The sequence below is a fragment of the Eumetopias jubatus genome, unplaced genomic scaffold (genome assembly GCF_037043125.1).
Source record: "Eumetopias jubatus isolate StellerSeaLion01/CBP00866 unplaced genomic scaffold, mEumJub1_p1.0 scaffold_13, whole genome shotgun sequence".
NCBI classification, from domain to species: domain Eukaryota; kingdom Metazoa; phylum Chordata; class Mammalia; order Carnivora; family Otariidae; genus Eumetopias; species Eumetopias jubatus.
In genome coordinates this window covers 43,416,817-43,437,698 of record NW_028274819.1, presented here as the reverse complement: position 1 = coordinate 43,437,698, position 20,882 = coordinate 43,416,817, and the positions used below count along the sequence as shown (strand labels likewise).

General features: G+C 41.2%; 1 protein-coding gene across 2 annotated transcripts; it reads left to right on the top strand.

The window, feature by feature from the left end:
- The first annotated feature begins 554 nt into the window (after window positions 1-554).
- Window positions 555-3,347, top strand: LOC114219356 (calcitonin). 2 transcript variants are annotated; one of them, XM_028116891.2, is made up of 3 exons: window positions 555-640; window positions 894-1,037; window positions 3,188-3,347. In XM_028116891.2, the coding sequence occupies exons 1-3, from the start codon at window positions 555-557 to the stop codon at window positions 3,345-3,347; spliced, it is 390 nt and encodes a 129-aa protein (XP_027972692.1). The 2 variants fall into 2 exon arrangements, with proteins under 2 accessions (XP_027972692.1, XP_027972691.1); XM_028116890.2 differs by lacking the exon at window positions 3,188-3,347 and adding an exon at window positions 1,943-2,108.
- The last annotated feature ends 17,535 nt before the right edge of the window (window positions 3,348-20,882 follow it).

Genomic DNA, 20,882 nt, shown 5'->3' with positions numbered 1-20,882 from the left:
CTGGGCTGCCAGAGCCCAAAGACACCAGTAACTGGCACGTTAAATGGCACTTTCCCCAAGTCCAAACCCACGTACTGAGAGATCAGTGCTCCTTCCCAAGGTACCCTTCCGTCTTTCCTCTGCCACGCGTTAGCGGGAAGTCCAGCGGAGGGGAAGGTGGCCGTAGATTTCTCAGTCCCTGAGCAGACAGGCGCAGTGGGAGAACAAATGTATCTTACTAGGGTGGGTCCCCGCTTGGTCTCTGCAAAAGGCAAAAGGTGAGCGTTTGTGTGCATGCACTCGTGTGTGGCCTCTCCCTGATTTTCCACAGAACTCCTCCACCACACCCCGGGACACCTGTTTCTGCTCTACCAAGCCGTTCACAGCCTGGTATCTTTTGAGGTTCACAGCAGCCCCTTTGGCAAATGCACGGAGGCTTGGGGAGGTGGGGTAACTTGCCTGAAGCCACAAGGCCGTTGTGGCAGAGGCAGAACAGGAACCCAGGTGTGTGGGCTCCAGGCCTTGCTTGGTCTGGGTGCAGTGGTAATGTCTTTCTCTCCTTACAGAGAGGCATCATGGGCTTCTGGAAGACCTCTCCCTTCTTGGCTTTCAGCATCTTGGTCCTGTGCCAGGTGGGCAGCCTCCAGGCGGCACCATTCAGGTGAGGCAGCCTGAAGCCACAGAGCATTCCCCTTCTACTGCCCCTGGGATCAGGCAGTTCTGTGCCTCTGAAGTCACTGCCACAAGGCTACAAGACCCTTGGGGGGACATTGAATTCAGTCCTGCGAGGGGGCGTGGGGGTGAAGGGCACATCCTCAGGGAGAGTCACAGGAACCAGGAAGCCTTGCCACTTATCCTGGGGAGGAGGAAGGCAAGGGCTCAGAGCCTCTCTTGGCTTTGCTTCCCCTCACCAGGTCTGCTTTGGAGAGCCTCCCAGACCCCACGGCACTCAGTGAGAAGGAAGGCCGCCTCCTGCTGGCTGCTCTGGTGAAGGCCTTTGTGCAGAAGAAGAGAAATGAGCTGGAGCAGGAGGAGCAGGAGGAGATGGAGGGCTCCAGGTAAGGCCCCCCACTGCCCTGGCGTCTCCGGAAGGACATATCCCAGAGAGGTAGGAAAAGCAACATCTGGCCAGGAGTCCAGCAGCTGTTCACCAGGCCCTGGGGCGCAGCCAGGCTTGGGCTCCATGGAAGACAGCGGTCCTGGTGTAGCCGAGGAGACCGTGGTTAGACGCATTAAAGAGGCCCATTCCTGAAAGCTGTTAGGAAATGGGAAATGGAATGAGGACGTATAGAATCCCTTACTCTGGGCATTGGTCTTGCCCTACTGAGAACTCCCAGCATTCGTTGACTTGGGACTGGTAAGTGTGAAGCCAGGGGATGGACTTGGTATATCTCAGGATGTTTTAGAAATTTAACCTGTGTGCGTTGTTCTTTCACACCCACAAGGAGTCTTCATTGAACATTTGCAAGGTGAAGCCAAAGGCTTTGCAGAGGGTGGGCTTGGGTAGAGCAGTGTCTGAGGTAGGTCTGGGGTCTTTATTGTGTAGGATCTGTGGAGACGCGCATGTTGTCGTGGGGCCAGACACCCTTCCCCAGCCTCACCTCCCTGTGTCCCCTGAGCTTGGAGCACACACCAGCCCTGGGCCTGGCTATGGCCCCGTGGGTCAGAGGCATGTGATGCACATGCAGCTACCCTGAGAATCTCAGTGCAGAGCATGAGGACTGACATAATGCAGCATGAGGAATGCTAGAAAAGGCTACCCCTTCCCCACTGCAGCCCTTCCCCACCTTGCCCTGGCTCAGCAAACCTCTAGGTTCTCCTGATGGAGGATGTGTGAGCTGCCCTGCTGCCTGCCCCTCCCGCCTCTGCTCGAAGCTCCCCCTCCCTGGCCCAACCTTCTGCATGACTGCCCTCCAGGGCATACCTGGTGCATGGTATTGTCTGGCATGTCTTTTCCCTGCAGCCTGGACAGCTTCCGAGCTAAGCGGTGCAGTAATCTGAGTACCTGTGTGCTGGGCACATACTCGAAGGACCTCAACAACTTTCATACATTCTCTGGCATCGGCTTCGGGGCTGAAACTCCTGGGAAGAAAAGGGACATAGCCAGCGGTTTGGAGAGGGGCCGTTAACCCCACTTTGGGGCCCTCCAGGATGCCAACTGAACTCCTCCCAATCTTTCCTGATTTCTCTTCTTGCTCCCATTGATAAACTTAACGCATGCAGATCTTACTTTGATTGTCCTTCAAGCTGGTATTGGTAGCTTTGCTTATGACAGAGAATACTGGGGATCTCAGGATGGAAGGGAAGAGAGCAGGACTCCTAGACCAAGTTAGAGGTGAGAGTGAGGGAAGTTTTTTGAGATCCCAGAGGATTTCAAGACAGAGTCTTCCAATTTCTGCTTCATCCCTCATGCTTCGTCATTGATGAATAAACCTATTGTCTAAAAGGATTTGCACTGTGGTGGTCATTACTCTGGTCCCTGTCCAAGGCTTGAGAGTGACCAGAACCTATGTTGAAAAGTAGCTTTAGCCTCAGCATAGCCGGATACAGGCCTTGGTGAGTGGTCCCTTTGAACCAGCTCCACCCTCAAGAACAGGTGTGCTGAGGAGCAGGTAAACACTTCTGGGGGAGGATGCTGCATCCCTGCTCTCTGAGCCTCTTCCAGGTAAGACTTCAGGGAATTTTCATTTTACCATGGAAAGTGGTTTTGTTGGTGTCTGTAACTGCTATATGGCTGCTATATATGCTTCTTGCATGTCTTGGGGTAGGGCTGGGCCTTTGGTGACCACTTCCTCCTGGTTCTAAAAGGACTGTACGTAAGTGACAGTAAGTGCAGGTTTCAGTACGTGATTCCTGGAGTCTAGCTTAGCACTGGGTTTTTTTCTTTTTCTTTTTAAGTTTTTTTTTTTTTTAAATTCCAGTTAATGTACAGTGTAACATTAGCTTCATGTGTACCATATAGTGATTGCACACTTCCACATCATTGGCACTGGGTTTTTTTTCACGAAGGTCTTTGGGCAGGGCTCCTAGCGAAAGCTGCCAGACCATTTCTCCTAACAGCTTTGATAATTGCATTTAGGAGAAACTCTTATTCTTAAGTGGTATGTCAAAGAGCTGCCATTCCCTTTATGAAGGCCCCATGAGGCAGGCTTCTGCCTCTCGCTTCTCACTGATAGGCCTTGCCTTCTTTCTCCATCCTGCAAATCAGCATCACTGCCCAGAAGAGATCCTGCAACACTGCCACCTGTGTGACCCATCGGCTGGCGGGCTTGCTGAGCAGGTCTGGAGCTGTGGTGAAGAACAACTTTGTGCCCACCAACGTGGGCTCTGAAGCCTTTGGCCGTCGCCGCAGGGACCTTCATGCCTGAGCAGCTACTGGACTCCAGGAAGAAGGTGACTGCCCTTGTTCTGTCGGATGGGAGGGGAAAGAATTTGGAGGTTATGATCCACATTCTGAACCCCACTGGACCTGGTAGGGTCTTGAGATCCCTTCTTTCCAATCACACTCTTCCTTCCGAGTAGTGTTTCTTCAGCAACTCAGCCTGAAATCAGAGCACTAGGATCGACTACAGACATGCAGTGTCATCTTTCTGAGAGTAGAAATGAAAAAAAAAAAAAGTGCTTGCTTGCTGATTGATAGTTGCTTTTTTTCCCCTCGTCATTTGCCTTAAAAGCCTGTTTACATCTCAGACCCATACTTTGTAAATGCTGTTTGAAGAAGCACTCCTGTAAATGTGTGTTCTTTTTAGTAATACTGCTGATTATTCCCTTCTTGTCCTTCTTATTCTATTTCTCTTTCTTCTCCTTCTCCACTTCCTCCTCCTCCTTCCTCTTCTTTTTTATTTATTTTTTTCCCATCTCAGGTAACCATGAAGCTGAACTCACCACTTCTATTAATTTCTGTTGACAACACTTGGTGAGAAGGCCCCATGGAAGATATACATGTTTGCATCCCAATAGACACTGAGAAAAAGCACCTTTGTCACTTGAAAGGAATGAAACTGAATGCAAAATAGGCTAATTCCATATGTATTGTGTATTCTTTTTATATTTGATTCTGTGTGCGGTCAGTGTGATGGCATCTATTATCGGCTTATCTGGTAGCAAATAGGTTTTTTGAGAGCTATCCTGTGGATCATGGCGGCTCTGCCAAACCTTAGGGGGACAATAAATCATTGTCTTCGTGGCCTCTAGGGACACACGGTAATGGTGATGCTTTGCCTTGTTGTCTAAGAACATGATTGTATACTTTGTTTAAGGAAATCTCATTATTGTACCATTTGTGAACTTCATCAAGATTAAAAACATATTTTGGATACATGTGTTTTGAGACCCTGGTGGTTCATTTCAACTTGTTTCCCTGTGTAATAATAATAACAATAGTAGTTGATGTTTTTTGAGTGCTTGCTCAAAATGGGCCAGATGATGTTCTAAGAGAGTGCTGTATACCTATGAATTCATTTAATCTTTATGACAGCTCTGTGAAGGAGATCCCCTTATTATTTCCACTTTGAGGGAACAGAGGCCTGGAGAAGTGAAGTCCAAGGTCACGTAGATAGATGGTGGCAGACTCAGGTGGTGGTTTCCAGAGTCTATAGTTGAAACCACTGCACTATATGCTTCTCGACAGTGGCTTCTGATGTGTTCCAGAGACCCGCTGGCCGTCCTTTGACCTAATTGCCTCCCGTGGTGGACCCTCAGATTTTGAAGACAAATGGAAAAAAAAAAAAAAAAACAACCTGACTTTATATAATAAAGTGGATCCCTTCTACCCCATTACTTGGTGCTGCAGGTTGAAAGATTCCCCCCTCCCCCCTGCAAATTGTATATGGAAACCTAATGCCCAAAGTGATGGTCTTGGGAGGTGGGGCCGTGGGGAGGTGATTAGGTCATCAGGGCCATCCCTTGGCCCTTACAGATGAGGATGGAGAGAATTCCCTTGCTCCTTCCGCCATGAGAGCTTACAGTCAGAAGACTGCTCTGAGGGAGGAAAGGGGCCCCCACAAGTCAAAGAATCTGTGGGTGCCTTGATTTTGAATTTCATGGCCTCCTGAACTGAGAAATAAAGATTTGTTATTTAGAAGCCACCCGGTCTGTGCCATTTTGTTATAGTAGTCCCAATGGACTAAGACACTTGGCTTCAACAATGATCCTTTTATGGTCAGTGTTGTTGCATCCATGCACCATCTATTACACCCACCACATGCATTATAATATCAGTGTATCCATAAATACTTCCCCATATATGGGAAGGACTTTTTAAACATAACCACAGTCCCATTTAACAGCTAAAATAAATTAACAGTAATTTCTTAATTCCTATCTCTCACATCCAGTCATGCTTCAAATTCCTCTATTATCTTATATATACAAATATATAAGATAATGTATATATAAAATCAGGGCTCAAGTTAGGTCTTCACACTGTTGCTGGTTTATATGTTTTAAGGCCCTTTAATGGAGGTTGCCCCTCCATTGTTTTTTTCCCTCTTCAATTTATTTGTTGGAGAAACCAAGTTATTTGTCCAATAGAGCTTTCCACACTTTGAATTTTGATGACTACATTTCTGTGGTGAGGTTCAACATGCTCCTTTATCTGCTTTATTTCTTGAGAATTAGTCAGTGAGGAGAAAGAGAAGTCGGAGGCGAGGTCAGAGAAGAAATGAGGGCAGATCATGTAGGACCTTCTAGGGCATAGGAAAGACTTTGGCTTCCTAACAGCTTCTCATCAGTAAAGCAGAAACCACAGCAGTAATTTTTAACAGAAAGTATAATTTAAGAAACTGACGAAGCAGGTAGTAGAGTTCTGAAAAGGCAAAAGAGAACAAGAGGTAGTGCAGAGATAGAAAGTGAGGGAGGTGGCTGCCATCCTCAGGACCTGGGGAACGAAGACAAGAGGTGGGGTGCTGAGAATCTAGAACCTTGGAGAAGGATGCTCAGACCACAGAGAGGGGAGGTAGGCTGATGCGGGATCTTTGAAAAGGTGTGACAAAGCTGTTCGAGGAGTATGGGAAAACAAAATAAAACTGGAAACAACTTCCCTGCCAGAGTAAACTCTGTGGGCGATGCCGACAGAGACAGAAATCAAAATAGGAAGGAGTAAGTTTCTTTTTCTTCATGCCTCCTTGTCTCCTTTAAGGGTCCCCCAACTGGCAGAGCCTGAGATCCACCTGACCAAGGAACACGGGGCTCTCAGAGTCCCAGCTCCAGCAGCTCTGTTTCAGCATATCATTTTAAATTGACATAGAGAAAGGTCAATTCTTTTTGGTGTATAGCTCTATGAATTTTCACAAATATATTGAATTGTATAATCGCCACCACAATAAAGATACAAAGCAGTTTCATTGCTCCTCAGAAATCTCCCATGTTTCTCCTTTGCCGCCTTGACCCTCAACCCCTGCTAACAACTGTTATGTCACTGTCCACCTAGTGTATTTTTAATATTTATCTTTTAAAACTGAGATATAATTGATAGGTAACACTGTATTAGTTTTATGTGTACCACATAATGATTTAACATTTGTGGATAATGTGAAATGATCACCATGATAAGTCTAGTTAACATCCATCACCACACATGGTAATAATTTTTTTTTCTTGTGATGAGGCCTTTTAAGATCTACTCTCTTAGTAAGTCTCAAATATACAGTAAGGTATTGTTAACCATAGTCCACATGCTCAGGACTTACTTATCTTATAACTGGAAATTTGTACTTTTTGACCCTCTTCACCAATTTTGCCCACCCCCAACCCCTGCCTCTGGCAACCACAAATCTGTTCTGTTTCTTTGAGTTTGTTTTTGTTCTCAATTCCACATATAAGTGAGACCAGCTAGTACTTGTCTTTCTCTGCCTGACTTATTTCATTTAGCATAAGGACCTCGAGGTCTACCCATGTTGCAACAAGTGGCAGGATTTCCTTCTTTTTTATGGTGACTAATCTTCCATTATACCTGTATCTATATATTTCTCTCTCTGCATATATAAATTACACATACATATCACATGTCTTTAACCTTTATCTGTTAATAGACACTTATTTCGTTTCCATGTCTTGGGTATTGTAAGTAATGCTGCAGTGAACATGCGAGGGCAGATACCTCTTTGAGATAATGATTTCATTTCCTTCAGATAAATACCCAGAAATGGAATTGCTGGATCATATGGCAGTTCTATTTTTAATTTTTTGAGGAACCTCCATACTGTTTTCCATTGTGGCTGCACTGATTTACATTCCCACCAACAGTCCACAAGGGTTCCCCTTTCTCCATGTCATTACCAACATTTGCTATTTTGTATCTTTTTGATAATAGCCATTCTAAGAGTTGTGACATAATATCTCACTGTGGTTGTGATTTGCGTTTCCCTGATGATTGGTGATGTTGAGTGCCTTTTCATGTTCCTATTGGACATTTGTATATCTTCTTTGGAAAATGTCTATTCAGATCCTTCTGCCTTTTCCAGAATGTCATATAAATGAAATCAGTATGTAGCTTTGAGTCTTTTACTTAGCATAATGCATTTGAGATTTATCCATGTTGTTGCATGTATGAATAATTTGTTTCCTTTTATTGCTGGGCAGTATTAGGTTGTAGGCATGTACTGTAGTTGGATAATTCATTTATCTGTTGAAGGATACTTGGATTGTTTCCAGTTTTTGGCATTTATGGATTCAGCTCCTATAAATTTCTGTGTATAGATTTTTCAGTGAAAATAAGTGTAGTGGGATGAATGGGGACCCTCAAAAGATATGTCCATGTTCTGATCCCCGGAACATGTGAATGTTACCTTATTTGGGAAAAGGGTCTTTGGTGATGTAATTAAATTAAGGATCTTAAAATGAGATCATCTTGGATTATCTAAGTAGGTCTTAAATCCAGTAATATGTTTTTATAAGAGGTACACAGAGAAGATACACACAGAGGAGATGGTGATGTGAAGACAGAGGCAGTCACAAGCCAAGTTAGCCAGCAACCATTAGAAGCTACAGGAGGCATGGAGTGGATTTTCCCCTAGGGTCTCTGGACCGAGTAGAGCCCTGTTGGCACCTAGATTTTGGACTTCTGGCCCCTGGAATGGGAGAATAAGTTTCTGCTGTTTTAAACCACCCAGTTTGTGGTAGTTTGTTATGATATCCCTAGGAAACTAATAAAATAATTTTTTATTTCTTTTAGGTAAATACCTTGGAATGGGATTGCTGTCATTTGGCAAGTATATATATATATTTTTTTTTCCTTAAAAAGTCTTTTATTTTTATCATTACCTTCTAATCTCGGTCCATACACATTTACATTCTTGATAATTGTTACCAAATAATCTACACATAACATCATGTATGCTGCTTGTTATTACATATACTATAATAAACAATTATATTGCTTAATTAAGTAAAGTAAGAAAAATGAATTACAAAAACTTTGAAAAATCAAGACATGAAAGATTTCAGTACGTTTAATTCAACCACCATGATTATTTTATTGTCTTCCTTACATATATATATATTTTACATAGTTCTATACTGTATATATTATGTTGTATTTTTTAAATAAAATATTTTTTTAGAGCATTTTTAGGTTTACAACAACAGTGAGAGGAAGGGACAGGGATTTCCCATATACCTCCTGTTCCCACATGTCCCACACATGCATAGCTTCTCCCATTATCAATGTCATGCACCAGAACAACTATTTATATATTTAAAATTAAATTATATTAAAATTAAAATATATATTTAAAAGAAATATATATTTTTGCCAAGGATGAACCTACATCAACACATCATAATCATCCAAAATCCAGAGTTTATTTCAGAGTTCAGTCTGGTGTTGTACACTTACAGGTTTTGAGAAGAGCATAATGACATATATCCATAATTATAATCATATAAAGTATTTCACTGCCCTAAAGATCTTCCATGCTCTGTCTGTTCATCATTCCCCTGGCAACCACTGATCTTTTTATTGTTTCCATGGTTTCGCCTTCTCCAGACTGTCATATAGTTGGAATCATATGATATGTAGCCTTTTCAGATTGGCTTCTTTTGCTTAGTAATATGCATTTAAGTTCCTCCATGTTTTTTTCATGGCTTGGTAGCTCATTTGCTTTTAACACTGAATAATATTCCAGTTTATTCATTCACCCATTTTTAAAAATAATTTCTATTTTTCTGCTAATCATAGCTATCTTTTCATTGATTTTAAGAGTGTTCATTATTACTTCATAGAACATGCTATTGCATGGGTTGGGTTTCTGGAACTTAAGTTACCCTTGGACAAAGTATCAAGAGACAAGGGAGGGAGAGGAAAAAGACACCCCTCCCCCCCACGGCCTTTGCAGTCAAAGACCTCCTTTTACAGTGACTTTTGTCAAAGATACAGGTTTTAGCTCCCTGCACGGCCACTACCACTGCAGCCTCACAGGGCCGTGCAGTTCTGACATTGGGGCTGGTGTTGGAACAGGGCCAAGAGCGAAAAAGACAAGAAAAATTAATGGAGATCTAGATTGAAGGGGCTCCTGTTCCTGTCCCTCTGGTCAGAAAGAGGGGAATTCTCTCAGGGTTTTGTTGTCTGGGCCCACTGCATAGTTCCATGATGGAGACAACCTTTGGGCTAAATTTAAAAGAAAAAAGAGAAGAAAAAAAAAAGAACCAGAAAACTTACTGGCATTTTTGTCACTCTTCCCGCCCCCCAATGTACCCTAATGTACCTGCCACTGACTGATTTTAAGGGTTCTCAGGTAGATTCTTTTTGTATTCTGTCTGGAGGTTTCAGTTGCAATCAGTGGAAGAGACAGGTTGTAGTGGTTTACTCCATCATGGTCAACACATTTACTGACCATAATGCAATTAAGATAGATGATAATAATAGTAATAATAATAATAAGATAATTTTTTAATACTTGGAAATTGTATAAGTTTTTAAAACAAGCCAGAAACCAAAGGAAAAATCATAATGGAAAATTTAAAATATCTAGAATTGAATGACAAAGCCTCAGAATTTGAGGATGCAGTGAAAGTGGTAACTTTAGAAAATTTTATAGCTCTATATAAAATTGTTAGAAAAGAAAAAATGGGTAAAATTTAATGAGCTATATTTTATTTTATTTTTTTAACCGACCTGTTCTCTTGTTTCCTTTTTTTTTTTGTTTTATATCAGTTATGTCTGCTCTAATCTTTATTGTTTCCTTCCTTCTGCTGGTTTTGTGGGTTTTTTTGGGGGGGGTTTGGGTTCTTCTTTTTCTAGCTCCTTTCAGTGTAAGGTTAGATTTTTCTTACTTCTTGAGGCACTTATATTGCTATAAACTTCCCTTTTAGAACTACTTTTATTGGATCCCAAAGGTTTTGGGTCATGGTATTTTCATTTTCATTTGTTTCTATGTAATTTTTTATTTCTTCTTTGATTTCTTAGTTAACCCATTCATTGTTTAGTAGCATGTTATTTAACCTCCATGTATTTGTGCTTGTTCCAGATTTTTTGTTGTGGTTGATTTCTAGTTTCATAGCGTTGTGGTCAGAAAAGATGCACGGTAGGACTTCGATCTTTTTGAATTTGTGAGACTTATTTTGCAGCCTAATATGTGATCAATTCTGGAGAATGTTCCATGTGCACTTGAAAAGAATATGTATTCTGTTTTAGGATGGGATATTCTGAATATATCTGTTAAATCCATTTGGTCCAGTGTGTCATTCAAAGCCACTCTTTCCTTGTTGATTTTCTGTTTGGATGCTCTGTCCATTGATGTAAATGAGATGTTAAAATCCCCTACTATAATTGTATTACTATTAATGAGTTCCTTTATGTTTGTTATTACCTGTTTTGTGTATTTGGGTGCTCCCATGTTGGGTGCATAAATATTTACAATTGATATATCTTCTTTTGGATTGTCTTGTTACCATCTGTGTTTTAAAGTATATTTTGTCCAATATAAATATTGCTACTGTGGCTTTCTTTTGACATCCATTTGCATGACAAATGTTTCTTCATCCCCTTACTTTCAATCTGCAGGTGTCTTTAGGTCTGAAATGAGTCTCTCGCAGGCAGAATATAGATGGGTCTTGTTTTTTTTTCTTTTATTTTAGAGAGAGAGAGTGGGAGCATGGGGAGGGGCAAAAGGAGAGTAAGAGAGAATCTTAAGCAGGCTCTATGTCTAGTGTAGAGCCTGATGTGGGGCTTCATCTCACAACCCCAAAATCATGACTTGAGCTGAAATCAAAAGTCAGACACTTAAGCACCTGAGCCACCCAGGTTCCCCAAAGAGTCTTGTTTTTTTAATCTACTCTGTCACCCTATGTCTTTTGATTGGAGTGTTTAGTCCATTTGCATTCAAAGTAATTATTTATAGATATGTATTTATTGCCATTTTGTTACTTGTTTTGTGGTTGTTTTTGTAATGAGCTAAACTCTAAATATTCAATTAAACATTTAAATTGAGGTGTTCAATTTGAGAAATTAGAAAAGAAAAATGATTGAAACTTAAATTGAGGTGTTCAGTTTGAGAAATTAGAAAAGAAAAATGGAGAAAACCCAAAGAATGTGAAAAGGAGATAATAAAACAGAAATTAACTAACTATAAGATAAGGATTAAATAAAGAGGATCAACAAAGTCAAAAGTTTGTTCTTTGAAAAGACTAATGAAATTGACAAACCTCTAGTGAGGTTGAGTAAGAAAAAAAGAGAGCAGACACAAATAATACCAAGAATACTAACATGCCTGGGTGGCTCAGTCCATTAAGTGTCTGCCTTCAGCTCAGGTCATGATCCCAGGGTCCTGGGATCGAGTCCCGCAATGGGTCCCTTGCTCAGTGGGGAGTCTGCTTCTCCCTTTGCCTGCCGCTCCACCTGCTTGTACTCTCTGTCTCTGTCTCTCTCTCTCTGACAAGTAAATAAATAAAATCTTTTAAAAAAAGAATTAAACTCTTTTAAAAAAATAATACCAAGAATAAAAAGGAGAACATGCCTATAATAGAGCAGAGATGAAATGATAGTAAAAGAATACTACAACTATCTTTATGCCAAAAATTTTTATAATATAGATGAAATGGACAAATTCCTAGAAAATATAAAAGTATTAAAACTCACTTGAATAGAAGTGGAAATCCTGAATAAGGATATAACTATAATATTTTGAATCAGTTTTGTAAAATCTTATCACAACAACAGCATAGACTTGCTGAAGTTATGATGAATTCTCTCAAATATTCAAGGAATCAATTCCACTCATATGCAGAATTTTCCCAAAAACAGAAAAAAAGAAATACTGCCTAACTCATTTAGGAGGCCATTATGACAAGGACAATAAGATCAGAAAATAAGTTTATGAGAAAGAAAAAATTCAGTTCAATCTCACTCATGAACATAGATGCAAATATCCTAAACAAAACTATAGCAAACAAAATATAACAGTATACATAAAACAATGCATCATGACTAATAATTGCTTGCTTCCCAAATACAAGAGTGATTTGACATTTGAATATCCATTAAGCCATAAAAAATTAATAAATTTAGTAATATGATGATTAGCTCAGTAGATAAAATGATCTGAGAAAACCTCAAGAGTAATCAGGGAATGGAAAGGAACATTATTTTCTTGTTAAAGATTTATTTATTTACTTGAGAGAGAGAGAGAGAGATGGGGGAGGGGCAGAGGGAGAGAGAGAATCTCAAGCAGACTGCCAACTGAGCATGGACCCTGATGAGGAGCTCAAGCCCAAGACCCTGAGATCATGACCTGAGCAGAAATCAGGAGTCAGACACCCAACCAACTGAAACATCCATGAGCCCAGAAAGGAACATTCTTTTCTTTTCTTTTTAAAAAATTTTTGTATTGTTGTATTAATCACCATACATTACATCATTAGTTTTTGATGTAGTGTTCCATGATTCATTGTTTGCGTATAACACGCAGGCTCCATGCAGCACGTGCCCTCTTTATTACCCATCACCAGGCTAACCCATCCTCCCACGCCCCTCCCCTCTAGAACCCTCAGTTTGCTTTTCAGAGTCCATCATCTCTCATGGTTCATCTCCCCTCCGATTTCCCCCCCTTCATTCTTCCCCTCCTGCTATCTCCTTTTTCTTTTTCTTTTTTTTTTTAAAGATTTTATTTATTTATTCATGAGAGACAGAGAGAGAGAGAGAGAAGCAGAGGGAGAAACAGGCTCCCAAGGAGCAGGAAGCCCGATGCGGGACTCGATCCCAGGACCTGGGATCATGACCTGAGCCGAAGGCAGACGCTTAACCATCTGAGCCACCCAGGCGCCCTATCTCCTTTTTCTTCTTCTTCTTTTTTTAACATATAATGTATTATTTGTTTCAGAGGTACAGATCTGTGATTCAACAGTCTTGCACAATTCACAGCACTCATCACAGCACATACCCTCCCCAATGTCTATCACCCAGCCACCCCATCCCTCCCACCCCCCACCAATCCAGCAACCCTCAGTTTGTTTCCTGCGATTAAGAATTCCTCATATCAGTGAGGTCATATGATACATGTCTTTCTCTGATTGACTTATTTCACTCAGCATAACACACTCCAGTTCAATCCACGTCGTTGCAAATGGCAAGATCTCATTCCTTTTGATGGCTGCATAATATTCCATTGTATATATATACCACCTCTTCTTTATCCATTCATCTGTCGATGGACATCTTGGCTCTTTCCACAGTTTGGCTATTGTGGACATTGCTGCTGTAAACATCGGAGTGCACACACCCCTTCAGATCCCTACATTTGTATCTTTGGGGTAAATACCCAGTAGTGCAATTGCTGGATCATATGGTAGCTCTATTTTCAACTTTTTGAAGAACCTCCATACTGTTTTCCAGAGTGGCTGCACCAGCTTGCCTTCCCACCAGCAGTGTAGGAGGGTTCCCCTTTCTCCACATCCCCGCCAACATCTGTCGTTTCCTGACTTGTTAATTTTAGCCATTCTGATTGGTGTGAGGTGGTATCTCATTGAGGTTTTGATTTGGATTTCCCTGATGCCGAGTGATGTTGAGCACTTTTTCATGTGTCCGTTGGCCATTTGGATGTCTTCTTTGGAAAAATCTCTGTTCATGTCTTCTGCCCATTTCTTGATTGGATTATTTGTTCTTTGGGTGTTGAGTTTAAGAAGTTCTTTATAGATTTTGGATACTAGCCTTTTATCTGACATGTCATTTGCAAATATCTTCTCCCATTCTGTCGGTTGTCTTCTGGTTTTGTGGATTGTTTCTTTTGCTGTGCAAAGCTTTTTATCTTGATGAAATCCCAATAGTTCATTTTTGCCCTTGCTTCCCTTGCCTTTGGCAATGTTTCTAGGAAGAAGTTGCTGCGGCTGAGGTCGAAGAGGTTGCTGCCTGTGTTCTCCTTTAGGATTTTGATGGACTCTTGTCTCACATTGAGGTCTTTCCACCATTTGGAGTCTATTTTTGTGTGTGGTGTAAGGAAATGGTCCAGTTTCATTCTTCTGCATGTGGCTGTCTTTTTTTTTTTCCCAACACCATTTGTTGAAGAGACTGTCTTTTTTCCATTGGACATTCTTTCCTGCTTTGTCGAAGATTAGTTGACCATAGAGTTGAGGGTCCATTTTTGGGCTCTCTATTCTGTTCCATTGATCTATGTGTCTGTTTTTGTGCCAGTACCATACTGTCTTGATGATGACAGCTTTGTAATAGAGCTGGAAGTCCGGAATTGTGATGCCTCCAGCTTTGCTTTTCCTTTTCAACATTCCTCTGGCTATTCAGGGTCTTTTCTGGTTCCATACAAATTTTAGGATTATTTGTTCCATTTCTTTGAAAAAAGTGGATGGTATTTTGATAGGGATTGCATTGAATGTGTAGATTGCCCTAGGTAGCATAGACATCTTCACAATGTTGGTTCTCCCAATCCATGAGCATGGAACGTTTTTCCATTTCTTTGTGTCTTCTTCAATTTCTTTCATGAGTATTTTATAGTTTTCTGAGTACAGATCCTTTGCCTCTTTGGTTAGATTTATTCCTAGGTATCTTATGGTTTGGGGTGCAATTGTAAATGGGATCGACTCCTTAATTTCTCTTCCTTCTGTCTTGTTGTTGGTGTATAGGAATGCCACTGATTTCTGTGCATTGATTTTATATCTTGCCACTTTACTGAATTCCTGTATGAGTTCTAGCAGTTTTGGGGTGGAGCCTTTCGGGTTTTCCACATACAGTATCATATCATCTGCAAAGAGTGAGAGTTTGACTTCCTCTTTGCTGTTTTGGATGCCTTTGATTTCTTTTTGTTGTCTGATTGCTGTGGCTAGGACTTCTAATACTATGTTGCATAGCAGTGGTGAGAGTGGACATCCCTGCCACATTCCTGACCTTAGGGGGAAAGCTCTCAGTTTTTCCCCATGGAGAATGATATTTGCTGTGGGTTTTTCATAGATGGCTTTTATGATATTGAGGTATGTACCCTCTATCCCTATACTCTGAAGAGTTTTGATCAAAAAAGGATGTTGTGGGGGCGGAGCAAGATGGCGGAGGAGTAGGAGACCTAGATTTCGTCTGGTCTCAGGAATTCAGCTGAATAGGGATCAAACCATTCTGAACACCCACGAACTCAACAGGAGATCAAAGAGGAGAGTAGCAACAACTCTCTGAACAGAGAAGCGACCACTTACTGGAAGGTAGGACGTGCAGAGAAGTGAATCCGAGGCGATATTCGGGAGGATAGATGGCGGGGGAGGGGGCCTCCGTTGGCCACTTCCGGCAAGTGATAGAGCCCGGGAGCACAAAATTGGACCTTTTAGAAGTCGGCTCCGCTGAGGGACGTCGCTGCAGTGGCTAAGCAGGGGGTGGAATCCTCCCAGGACAGTGTTGTCTCAGGACCCTCAGGGTCACAGAAAGACCGGGGGTGCCTGAGTGTGGCAGAGCTCCCAGGTATCGGAGCAGGGAAGTCAGCTGCAGAGACAGAGCTGAGGTGCGGGCTCTCAGCTCAGGGTTGCCATAAACTGTGATCCGCGGCCCAGTTGGGCGACTGCTCCTCCAGCAGGGACCCAACAAGTGGCAGAGCCAGGGAGACTCCCCTTTCTCCTCCGGGAGGAGCGGCGCGGGAACGCACCGCAGGGATCTGCTGGGTTTGGAGACTCCACACGGGGTCGGGTGCCACAGATAGGAACACTCGGTCACAGGCCGGGTGAGCACGGAGTGCGGCCAGAGACCGGGGAGACGGGAGTGACTGCTTTTCTCTGGGGGCACACTGAGGAGCAGGGCCCCAAGTTCTCAGCTCCTCCGGGTGGAGATTGGGAGGCCCCCATTTTTGCCCTGGTCCTCCAAAGCTGTACCGAGAGCTTGCAGGGAGCAAAAGCTCCCTGAGAGCAAACCCGAGCAGCTTGCTTAGCCCAGACCGACAAGGGCAAGGCAATTCAGCCTCCGGCAAAGACATTTGGAAACCACAGCAACAGTTCCCTCCCCCAGAAGATCAGCACGAACAGCCAGCAAGCCAAGACCAAGTTTACCAATCAAGGAGAACAGGAGAACTCCAGCGCTAGGGGAATACTGCACATAGAATTCATGGCTTTTTTTTTTTTTTTACCATGATTCATTAGTTCATCAAAGTTAATTTTTTTAAACTGTTTTTTTTTAATTTTTCTTTTTCCCTTTTTCAACCAACATCTTATCAATCCCTTTTTTAAAAAAAAATTTTTTTATTTTTCATTTTTAGTGTCATATTTTATCCCTTCATAGTAGTTACCCTTATTTTTGGCATATATATATATATATATATATATAAGTTGTTCTCTCTTTAAAATTTTGAGATACAGTTTCTTCTAACAGCTCAAATTATACCCTAAATCACTAGTGTATGGCTTTGTTCTAATCTCCTGCCTGATCACATTCTCTCCCTTTTTTCTTTCTTTTTTTTTTTAAATCTTCTTCTTTCTTTTTTCAAACAACTTATCTTATCAATTCCTTTTATAAAATCTTTTATAATTTTCATCTTTACAGTCATCTTCCATCCCTTCATTGTATCAACCCTTATTTTGTACATATATGTCTTTCTTCCTTTAAAATTTTAGGAGGCACTTTTTTCTAACACACCAAAATACGCCCAAAATCTAGTGTGTGGGACTGATCTATGCACTAGCCTGATCATATTTGATCATATTCTGCTTTTTTTGAATTGTTGTTTTTGTTTTTTTCTTTTTTTTCTCTTTCTTTTTTCTTTCTTTCCCTTTCTTTTCCCCCGGTTTCAGGGCTTTTCTGATTTTTATACAGTATATTTGCTGGGGACGTTGTTAACCTGTTAGCATTTTGTTCTCTCATTTATCTGTTCTCCTCTGGACAAAATGACAAGACGAAAAAAATCACCTCAGCAAAAAGAACAAGAGGTAGTACCATCAGCCAGGGACCTACTCAATACGGACATTAGTACGATGTCGGACCTAGAGTTCAGAATCATGACTTTAAAGATATTAGCTGGGCTTGAAAAAAGCGTGCAAGTTATTAGAGAAACCCTTTCTGGAGAAATAAAAGAACTAAAATCTAACCAAGTCAAAATCAAAAAGGCTATTGATGAGGTGCAATCAAAACTGGGGGCACTAACTGCTAGGATAAATGAGGCAGAAGAGAGGATCAGCGATATAGAAGACCAAATGATGGAAAATAAAGAGGCTGAGAAAACGAGAGATAAACAACTACTGGATCACGAGGGCAGAATTCGAGAGATAAGTGATTCGATAAGACGAAACAACATTAGAATAATTGGGATCCCAGAAGAAGAAGAGAGAGAGGGGCAGAAGGTATATTGGAGCAAATAATAGCAGAGAACTTCCTTAATGTGAGGAAGGAAACAGGCATCAAAATCCAGGAGGCACAGAGAACCCCTCTCAAAATCAATAATAATAGGTCAACACCCCGACATCTAATAGTAAAACTTACGAGTCTCAGAGACAAAGAGAAAATCCTGAAAGCAGCTCGGGAGAAGAGATATGTAACCTACAATGGTAGAAATATTAGATTGGCCACAGACCTATCCACAGAGACCTGGCAGGCCAGAAAGGACTGGCAAGATATCTTCAGAGCACTAAATGAGAAAAATATGCAGCCAAGAATACTATATCCAGCTAGGCTGTCGTTGAAAATAGAAGGAGAGATAAAAAGCTTCCAGGACAAACAAAAACTAAAGGAATTTGCAAACACAAAACCAGTCCTCCAAGAAATATTGAAAGGGGTCCTCTAAGCAAAGAGAGAGCCTAAAAGCAGCATAGATCAGAAAGGAACACAGACAATATACAGTAACAGTCACCTTACAGGCCATACAATGGCATTAAATTCATACCTTTCAATGGTTACCCTGAATGTAAATGGGCTCAATGCCCCAATCAAAAGACACAAGCTATCAGATTAGATTAAAAAACAAGACCCATCAATATGCTGTCTGCAAGAGACTCATTTTAGACCCAAAGACACCCCTAGATTGAAAGTGAGGGGGTGGAAAACCATTTACCATGCTAATGGACACCAAAAGAAAGCTGGGGTGGCAATCCTTATATCAGACAAACTAGATTTTAAAACAAAGACTGTAATAAGAGATGAGGAAGGACACTATATCCTACTTAAAGGGTCTATCCAACAAGAAGATCTAACAATTGTAAATATCTATGCCCCTAACATGGGAGCAGCCAATTATATAAGGCAGTTAATAACAAAAGCAAAGAAACACATTGACAACAATACAATAATAGTGGGGGACTTTAACACCCCCCTGACTGAAATGGACAGATCATCTAAGCAAAAGATCAACAAGGAAATAAAGACTTTAAATGACACATGGGACCAAATGGACTTCACAGACATATTCAGAACATTTCATCCCAAAGCAACGGAATACACATTCTTCTCTAGTGCCCATGGAACATTCTCCAGAATTGATCACATCCTAGGTCACAAATCAGGTCTCAACCAGTACCAAAAGATTGGGATTATTCCCTGCATATTTTCAGACCACAATGCTTTGAAACTAGAACTCAATCACAAGGAAAGTCGGAAAGAACTCAAATACATGGAGGCTAAAGAGCATCCTACTAAAGAATGAAAGGGTCAACCAGGAAATTAAAGAAGAATTTAAAAAATTCATGGAAACCAATGAAAATGAAAACACAACTGTTCAAAATCTTTGGGATACAGCAAAGGCAGTCCTGAGAGGAAAGTATATAGCAATCCAAGCCTTTCTCAAGAAACAAGAAAGGTCTCAAATACACAACCTAACCCTACACCTAAAGGAGCTGGAGAAAGAACAGCAAATAAAGCCTAAACCCAGCAGGAGAAGAGAAATAATAAAGATCAGAGCAGAAATCAATGAACTAGAAACCAAAAGAACAGTAGAACAGATCAACGAAACTAGGAGGTAGTTCTTTGAAAGAATTTACAAGATTGATAAACCCCTGGCCAGACTTATGAAAAAGAAAAGAGAAATGACCCAAATCCACAAAATCATGAATGAAAGAGGAGAGATCACAACCAACACCAAAGAAATACAAACAATTATAAGAACATGTTATGAGCAACTCTATGCCAGCAAATTAGATAACCTGGAAGAAATGGGTGCATTCCTAGAGATGTATCAACTACCAAAATTGAACCAGGAAGAAATAGAAAACCTGAACAGACCTATAACCACTAAGGAAAATGAAGCAGTCATCAAAAATCTCCCAGGAAACAAAAGCCCAGGGCCAGATGGCTTCCCAGGGGAATTCTATCAGACATTTAAAGAAGAATTAATACCTATTCTCCTGAAACTGTTCCAAAAAATAGAAATGGAAGGAAACTTCCAAACTCGTTTTATGAGGCCACCATTACCTTGATCCCAAAACCAAAGACCCCATCAAAAAGGAGAATTATGGACCAATATCCTTGATGAACATGGATGCAAAAATTGTCACCAAAATACTAGCCAATAGGATCCAACAGTACATTAAAAGGATTATTCACCACGACCAAGTGGGATTTATCCCTCGGCTGCAAGGCTGGTTCAACATCCGCAAATCAATCAACGTGATACAATACGTTAACAAAAGAAAGAACAAGAATCATATGATCCTCTCAATAGATGCAGAAAAAGCATTTGACAAAGTACAGTATCCTTTCTTGATCAAAACTCTTCAGAGTATAGGGACAGAGGGTACATACCTCAATATCATAAAAGCCGTCTATGAAAAACCCACAGCAAATATCATTCTCAATGGGGAAAAGCTGAGAGCTTTTCCCCTAAGGTCAGGAATGCGGCAGGGATGTCCAGTATCACCACTGCTATTCAACATAGTATTAGAAGTCCTAACCACAGCAATCAGACAACAAAAAGAAATCAAAGGCATCCAAATCGGCAAAGAGGAAGTCAAACTCTCAGTCTTTGCAGATGATATGATACTGTATGTGGAAAACCCAAAAGACTCCACCAAAAACTGCTAGAACTCATACAGGAATTCAGTAAAGTAGCAGGATATAAAATCAATGCACAGAAATCAGTGGCATTCCTATACACCAACAACAAGACAGAAGAGAGACAAATCAAGGAGTCGATCCCATTTACAATTGCACCCCAAACCATAAGATACCTAGGAATAAATCTAACCAAAGAGGCAAAGGATCTGTACTCAGCAAACTATAAAATACTCATGAAAGAAATTGAAGAAGACACAAAGAAATGGAAAAACGTTCCATGCTCATGGATTGGGAGAACCAACATTGTGAAGATGTCTATGCTACCTAGGGCAATCTACACATTCAATGCAATCCCCATCAAAATACCATCCACTTTTTTCAAGGAAATGGAACAAATAATCCTAAAATTTGTATGGAACCAGAAGAGACCCCGCATAGCCAGAGGAATATTGAAAAGGAAAAGCAAAGCTGGCAGCATCACAATTCCGGACTTCCAGCTCTATTACAAAGCTGT